General features: G+C 30.0%; 1 protein-coding gene across 1 annotated transcript; it reads right to left on the bottom strand.

Moving 5' to 3' along the window:
• Positions 1 to 4,328: 4,328 nt before the first annotated feature.
• LOC107847271 (transcription factor bHLH91-like) lies at positions 4,329 to 7,581 on the bottom strand. The gene is made up of 3 exons (XM_047399490.1): positions 6,342 to 7,581; positions 5,412 to 5,735; positions 4,329 to 4,553 (listed from the first exon to the last, which is right to left on the bottom strand). The coding sequence occupies exons 1-3, from the start codon at positions 7,533 to 7,535 to the stop codon at positions 4,485 to 4,487; spliced, it is 1,587 nt and encodes a 528-aa protein (XP_047255446.1). The 5' UTR covers positions 7,536 to 7,581; the 3' UTR covers positions 4,329 to 4,484.
• Positions 7,582 to 8,535: the final 954 nt, after the last annotated feature.

Raw genomic sequence — 8,535 nt, forward strand, 5'->3', positions numbered from 1 at the left:
AAGCTTTATCCTAATCAAGTGTTTTAAAAATTATCATTTGATTAGAGGTGATTATTATTCGATTCAATTCAAATTTATAGGATCTTATTTGTAAGTTTCATATATAATTTGAATAAATAGATTGTTATATCTAATTATTTTATTAATAAATATAATTAATCTGAAGAAAATTTTACAAATTCTCGCTATACATATGAAGATAGATACAAATTATCTGTTATGGATAAAATCACTTACTCTACATAACTTTTTTTGTAAAATAAATATTTTTTTATAACTATTGTTTACAAATGTAACGATCCTCCCGGTCGTTTGTGAAATTTTCTCATCTTCTCTATTTTAGCTCTCTTCGTAGTTTGTATACGTGGATTATGACTCACAGAATGAGTAGCTACAATTCTTGAGATGTTCGAAAATAAATTAAGTCATTAGTTAAATTATTGAGCTTTAATAAAGTTATATCTGATCATGGTTAACGTTCGATCAAGACGACCTCGAGATTAGCGTTTTAATATTTCCAATAGGGTCGGAACATACTTTCCTCGAGGTTCCAAACCAATTTCGAGAAATTTTTCGAAGTTATGGATATATTAGACATTATTTTAGTTGGTGGTTAATGGGCAAGTTGGCATTTTCTTACTTATATACTAGAATAAAACTTAAGTGGAAGGGTTTAACATATTAAATTTTTTTATCAAAGGCCTTAAACGCAGAAGTTACAGACTTCACACCAAAGCATAGAAGGAAAAGTTCTCGACAACTCCAATTCAGGTATATGTTTTTGGGGGTTGTTCTTAATGGGGTAATTATAATGGTGTGGTTGCGGAATGATGTGAATGGTCGTATAAGGTGATATTATTCTTTCTACCATATAAACTGAATTTGCAATCTTGTTATTTAGTTTCACTGTGTTAAAACGGGTGTTGCATAAATTGAAGGGTCAACAATTGCACGGTGATGACGGGAGTTTTAATAGTGCTACTGGAAATTGTGGTCATGTAATATGAATTAAAAAAGAAAAAGATTAAGAGAGAATTCGTGGTTGTTAGATGGTTAACTAGCGTGATATGTGATATGTTATCTTAATTATAGCAATGGTGTTGTGTCAAAATGGTGGCAGTGAAGTGGATATGTAGCAAAGTTAGGCAGAAGCCATGTTTTGTATCTGTGGGCATTCAGTAGTAGTTAATTAATTAATTAGTTTTATATTTAATGATGGATATCATTGGTTAATAAGAACAAAGTGGTTGTTATGTTACTCTTTCCAACCCGTGTATCGTATAGTAATTGCAGTGGTAATTCCATGAATAACTCCAGGTTTATTAATCCGCATATGATTTATCAAGCACTTGTTCTAGGATTGTTAGAGTGAGAATTTGTTATTTGGGGCTCTAATAATGATCCGTTTCAGTTGAAATTTGACGTATTAGTGCATATTCTTACGGGAAATATATATATATATATATGAACAGATTTTGAACGTTCCGAATTAGTGAGGAAGAGCAACGCACTTGTGGACTAGTGACATTCGAATTCTTCGATTGAGGTAGGTTACGGTTTAATTAGAGTTTAGATCCGACTTAATTGTACGTATGCTCCTAAATTAGATACTTGTTGATTGGTATTCGGATATTTTTGAAACTATTTATGTTTGGACTGTTGATGCGTGTATAAATGATTATAGAAAATTTACTTGATGGAATTGTCTTATGACTTTAAGTGTACTTGTAAACTTGGTACATTGTGTTGTATGTTGTGAGGTAGTGTAAATTTGATATTGATATTACTTGTTTATTTTGGATCGGGTAGCACGCCGGTATAGATATATCTATGTTGGATCAGGTACCACGCCGGTACGGATATATCTATGTTGGATCGGGTACCACGCCGTTACGGATAAGTATGTGTTGGATCGGGTACCACGCCGGTACGGATATGTATATGTTGGATCGGGTACCACGCCGATACGGATATTTATATGTTGGATTGGGTACCACGCCGGTACGGATATGTATATGTTGGATCGGGTACTATGCCGGTACAGATATTTATATGTTGGATCGGGTACCACATTGGTACGGATATGTATATATTGGATCGGGTACCACGCCGGTTCGAATATGTATATGTTGGATCGAGTACCACGCCGGTACGATACATGAACATAGATTGTTCCCTGCAGGTCATGACTATTTGTGCAAAAATAAGTCTCATAGCATGTGTGTACATATTTGTATTGATTCTGTGGATGTTTACGGTATGGTTGATACTCTTGATGTTTATGTGGCTTGTTTGTGAGCACTGTTTGACCTGTTGTTGCTTTATTGTTGATTCATTGAATATTTGTTATGTGACGATGCCTGTCTACTTTATTATTTGATTTATGTTGTGTACATGCTATTAAATTGAGTTGGTCAATGATACCTACTAGTACATAGCGGTTTGTACTGATACTACCCTGTACTCTTCTTGTGTTGAGTACAGAAAGTGTTCTAAAGGCTCAGACATGACCTCACTTCTAGAGTTTGATAGCAGATTTTGATCCAAGGGTGAGCACTCCATCTCCAAGCTGCCATGGGTCATCTTATTTGTTCTTGTCCATCTTTCGTGCAATGAAACATTCTTTATTTACTTTATTTTTGGATATCTTTTTAGACATGATCATTGTTAATAGTTCTTGTATGATGACTTTCGGGTCTTGAGGATTTTAGTAAGTAGTTTGTTTGATTTCCGCATTAATAATGATTAGTTCTGGATTCTTGTTATTATGTTGATTTTATAATAATAACATCTTAATATTGACTAAGTGAATGAGTAATGATTCGGTTTAGATGATTTTCCCACAGAAGGATTAGTGTGGGTGCCACTTATGGCCATTGGGATTGTGACAACAACACAATAAAATTTCATAGCAATAAGTATAAATTCTTAGTCATGGATCATGTAAAATTTGTAAATAAATTTTAGTCACATCTTCTTTTACAAATGTTATCAAAAAAAAAATATTGTGATTAAATTATTTAGCAAAATAAATTTTTACATTTAACTACGACTTATTTTATTAATATATCTATCCATAGAAGAATAAAAGTAATAAAAATTTAAGTATGCCAAAATATGTTATTATTAAAACTCTACATTCATAGATTAGTTTCCATATTCATTTAAAAAAAATTATAAAGTCCAACTAACATCAAAAAAATAATTAAAACAATTTATTAAATTTCTAAAAAGATGTGCAAAGTATAAACTATACATAATTAAAATTCGAACTAATATTAAACTATTTCAAACGTAATAATAAGTATAACTTATAACAACTGAGTAACAAATAAATTTGTACTAATTAATTTTTATTTTCTTAATTAAATACTTCTCCTACTACATTTGACAATAATTTAATTATGTAATTGTTAATTAAAAAAATTAAATAATTAAAATTAGAATATATATAAATTGTCCACTCCCATGTATTGGGATAATTTTCAATGTATTGGGAAATAGTAATAAATAAGTAATGATAGAGTTTTAAATTTATGATGAAATTGACAAAAATGTTCAAAAAAAAAAAAAAACTAGTTTATAGTATGAATGAATCTTTTTTTACCATTGTTGTCAAATTTAGATTAAATTTTTATGGCCAAAAAAAATTTATGCTATTGTTTAATGAGGTGGAGTGGGGTAGGTGATGGGGATTGGGGGCTACGGTGGCCTACGGGAATGAGGGTCACAATTCATGATAATGAAGTGTGTTGAAAGTCAAAGACGACAGAATCAACATGGGTGATCACTTATGAAAAAGTTTTTGTGAAGAGTATCTTTTAAAAAACTCGACCATATTCACTTGTAAACATTAAGACTTTAAAAATATTTTCCTCCGTAACAATCACACATTTATATCAATTATTTTAGAAAGATCACTTTTGAAAGGATAATTATACAAGCAATAATTGATAGTGCTATAGTTGAAACTATGTAATATATAGATTTGATTGAAGCTACTATACTTGCATAATAAATAATAAAAGTTCTCCAGATATCTGATAATGCCTATTTTGTTCTATAGATTTAATTTTCTTGTAATCGTTGACTAGAAAATTTCTAATCTAAACAAAGTATAATCAATGTCTAGATAGATGGTGTATTAGTATTGATATTCGTAATGTTTATATTGATTATGCTTGTATTAGTTATTTTGAAATTTTTTAATTTCTTATGTAATATTCGATTTTGTGTATTAAAAATAATATGTATTATATAAATTTTAAGAAAAAATTTGTTTACAAAATTATCCATCACAGATATTGTGGCAAGGAGCTGAAAAAGTCTTGAGGGACAATCATGTCTTAATTCATGCTAATAAATATAATAAACGTGTTGCATGCATGCATGTTATACATAGATTAAAAAAATATATTAAATAAAATATTAGTAATACGTAAAATTAATACATATAGTTTTTTTTTTCCTATGTACTCTATAAGTTATGGCTCATATAAACTTATCAACTTGGTTTGTAGCATTGCAAAATCAATGTCTGCTCTTGTATTTACCTGCACATAAAATAAAACTATAAGTTTCCTCATTAGGTAATTAAGGAATCCTATGATAAACCATTTATTTATTATTATATATATTTGTCCTTTATTTGTTTCGTACATAGTGTGTAGCAATCTATATCTCCCCTTCTGTTTGAGAAAAACAAAAACAAAAAAGTGCACATAATGTATTTTGGAATAATATAAGATTATTTATTTTATATTTTACTTGAACGTATTAGTCAGTCAAGAAATTATTTTTACTATTTATGCCTTAATAAGTTATTTTATGTATATGGTGAGAAATTTAATTTTGAAATAATTAATTTCGAAATTAATTATTCTGAGATAACTTATTTCCGACCAAACAAGCCTAAGGGAAGTAAATTATCTCGAAATTAGTCATCCTGGGATAAGTTATCGTATATGTATATAGATAACTTATTCCATTACTAAGATATAAATGAAATAAATATTCCCAAGTAATTAATACCTTCAACCAAGCAATAATTTTACATTTTTTTTTGAAATTATTATATCTTATACCTCACATCAAACCACTGTTAAAAGTTAGAAGGTAAAAGCACATGACTATTTAAAATAACACTTGATTAATTAATGTCAAATTAGTTAATTATGCTATCAGCTATCGAATTGACTTTCCTGTAAATGTTGCTTGAAATTAATAATAATGAGGTTTCATTATTTTCCATTAAAATTTTCCACCGAAAAGCATTTAGTAGCTATTCTCATAACTTTTTTAATTAAATCAATAAAAAGGGAAAAAAATGAATTTATCATTGATTCACAGTGGAAAAAACCTCTTTTAGTAGTAGTGTGAGAAAAGAAAAGATTAATTAGCAACTTAATTACCTCAGATTGAATAATGTGATGAAGACTTTGATCAACTGTGGAGGAAACACAACTATTAACAATAAGCCCTTCTTTCATAACAACTTTAACAACTTTTGATATAGAGATCCCTCCTTTTACTGAAATTTCCACTTCTTCATTGCATGATTTCACTATTATTCTGTCTTCATCATCACTTAATTTCATAGAAGAAGAAGAAGATGGTGTCATATTTTTCTTTTCTTTCAAACTTTCTCTTTTTCTTTCCAACTCCTCTATGTCTTTCCTCAAGTCTTTTACATAATCCACAATCTCTTCTAGATGGTCAGATATAGCTCTCTTTCCCTGTATCATCATTTAAAAAAAAAAAAAAAAATAGATTTGTAGAGTTATTATAAAAGTTAGATCATGAGACGAGAATCTTTAAGATCATATAAAAAATAAATTACCACATCCCGAATCAATTAGAGACTCTAATACCCCGCACACCAAGAATTGAACATTTGAAGCATGAACAATATATTAAGAGCCGGGCCCAATGTTCGGTAAACAAAAAAAGGGTTGGACCAACTAAATCTGCTATCATAAAGAAATATAAATAGGGTCACACTCAATCATAAAGGTTGTTCTCGAGGTGAGAATTATTTAAAGTTATTTAAGAAAATAAATTACAGCATCTCACACAAATGTGATGCTCTTGAACATTTTTGACTAGGAACATCATAGGCACAACAAGCTTACAATATAGATCTAAATCTATTCGATATGAGAGAGAACTATATTTTAGGAATTTTGTGTTTGATTTCTAAACATTCATCAATCAAATATCTAAAGCATTTTTACGAAAAAAAAAAGAATTTTTTAACAATAGTGAAAATAATTTTATAAGAAAAATGTCTTTCCTCGTATCAAACACACTCGTCTAAATGTGAATGTTGTTGTTATACTAACCATGAGATACTTGGAAGGAATAAGAAGGCGCAAACGCTGATAAAGCTTAGCCATATCGCGCCTTCTTTGCCTTTCAACATCTCTTCGTAAGACATTCTTATTCTTCTTCTTTTTCTCTTCCACCTCCTTCTTTTTCATGGGATCTTGAACTTGATTATCATCGACAATAGTAGTGGTGGTGTTAATTGGTTCATCCTTCTGATGATTATCAAGATCATTCGAGCTTTGACGTGTTTGTAATGATATTGATGAATCATCTTCCTTTTGAAGAGTACTAGTTAGAGGAGGATGAGGAGAAGGGGAAGGAGTAGAAAGAAAGTTAAATAATTGGTCATCATCGAATATAGTAGTGGTGGTGGTGGTGATAATCGGTTCATCATTCTGATGACTATCAAGATCATTAGAACTATGTGTTTGTAATAATATTGATGAATAATCATCCTTTTGAAGAGTACTAGTCAAAGGAGGACGAGGAGAAGGAGGAGGAGAAGAAAGAAAGTTGAATAATTGATCATCATCGAATATAGTAGTAGTGGTGGTGGTGATAATTGGTTCATCATTCTGATGACTATCAAGATCATTAGAACTATGTGTTTGTAATAATATTGATGAATCATCATCCTTTTGAAGAGTACTAGTCAAGTTCAATAATTGATCATCATCAAATATAGTAGTGGTGGTGGTGGTGATAATTGGTTCATCATTTTGTTGACTATCAAGATCATTAGAACTATGTGTTTGTAATAATATTGATAAATCATCATCATCCTTTTGACGAGTACTAGTCAGAGGAGGACGAGGAGAAGGAGGAGGAGAAGAAAGAAAGTTCAATAATTGATTGTCATCGAATATAGTAGTGGTGGTGGTGATAATTGGTTCATCATTTTGACGACTATCAAGATCATTAGAACTATGTGTTTGTAATAATATTGATAAATCATCATCATCCTTGTGATGAGTACTAGTCAGAGGAGGACGAGGAGAAGGAGGAGAAGAAAGAAAGTTCAATAATTGATCATCATCGATTATAGTGGTGGTGGTGGTGATAATTGGTTTATTCTTTTGATGACTATCAATATCATTACAAATTTGTGTTTGTAATGAAATTGATGAATCTTGCTTTTGAAGAGTAGGAGGAGAAAGAATGTTTAATAGTTGATCTAATTGATCAAAGTCCAATTCGAAATCATCCATTGTTTTCTTAAGCCCAATATGACACTTCTTTTTGTTTGTGTTGATATATTTCTCTTGATGATTTATTGATCTTTAATTTATAATCGAATGAACAAATCAAAGTTTTCATAAAATCTCTTGGATTTTCGGGTAAGATCATGGGTTTCGGACGTTGAAGATTATGTAATTTTTTTAATTTATGAAATTAAATATTTAAATCTTAAATATTACGTATTAAACCGACATAACCCAAAAAATATTTTCTGTAAATAGTGATGAATATAATGCACTTTTGTTGTTAAGTTTCACTAATAATTATTACTAGTATTATTTTATGCCATTAATTCTTTTCCACCATTACAAGTAGTTTTCTTTGTTTGAATTATCGTACTATGTTTCAACTATTTTCGATATGACTTCTTCAATACAACATTTCTTTTTCATGCTAATTTTAATATATTTCTCTTGAGTCAAAGGTTCATCAGAAATAACGTCTTTACGTTCACAAGGTAGGAAGAAAGTTGTGTGATCCCTATCATTCTTAGACTCACTTATGAGATTATACTGAATATGTTATTATTATTAGTGGTGGTGATAGTGGTGATGGTGGTGGTGAATACTGTATCATTTGGTAATCTGTAATGATGATAATTAATATTGAAATAAACTGATTTGCAGATTCACAAAGAGGGATCTGTTCTTTTGTTTTTATTTAAGAATTACACTGATAAACAAAAGAGAAAACAACAAAAGCGAGGTTTCAGAGTTAAACACAAGAAACAAATAAAAGCAAGATCATCGACAGTTTATTTTAGACTAGTGTTATATATATATATATATATATATATGCTTCTCTATCTTAGTTTATTCTTATCCATTCTGTAACTGCTTTAGATAAGGCAGTATTCCACTTGATTTAGGAACCACGTACTGGTTGAGGTGTTTCAGTAACTGCCTATCTCTTGTACTACACCTAGGAGTAGTTGACGTATCCTGTTGAGTTGTTACAATGCTGCCCCCG

The sequence above is a fragment of the Capsicum annuum genome, chromosome 11, assembly GCF_002878395.1.
Source record: "Capsicum annuum cultivar UCD-10X-F1 chromosome 11, UCD10Xv1.1, whole genome shotgun sequence".
NCBI classification, from domain to species: Eukaryota; Viridiplantae; Streptophyta; class Magnoliopsida; order Solanales; family Solanaceae; genus Capsicum; species Capsicum annuum.

Bases quoted from the DNA above. Each gene is read 5' to 3' on its own strand.
- LOC107847271 (XM_047399490.1), bottom strand. From the start codon at position 7,535: ATGGATGATTTCGAATTGGACTTTGATCAATTAGATCAACTATTAAAC. The intron at 5,736-6,341 runs GTTAGTATAACA...ATGATGATACAG, and splicing joins TTCCTTCCAAGTATCTCATG to GGAAAGAGAGCTATATCTGA. The intron at 4,554-5,411 runs GTAATTAAGTTG...TTTTATGTGCAG, and splicing joins ATCACATTATTCAATCTGAG to GTAAATACAAGAGCAGACAT.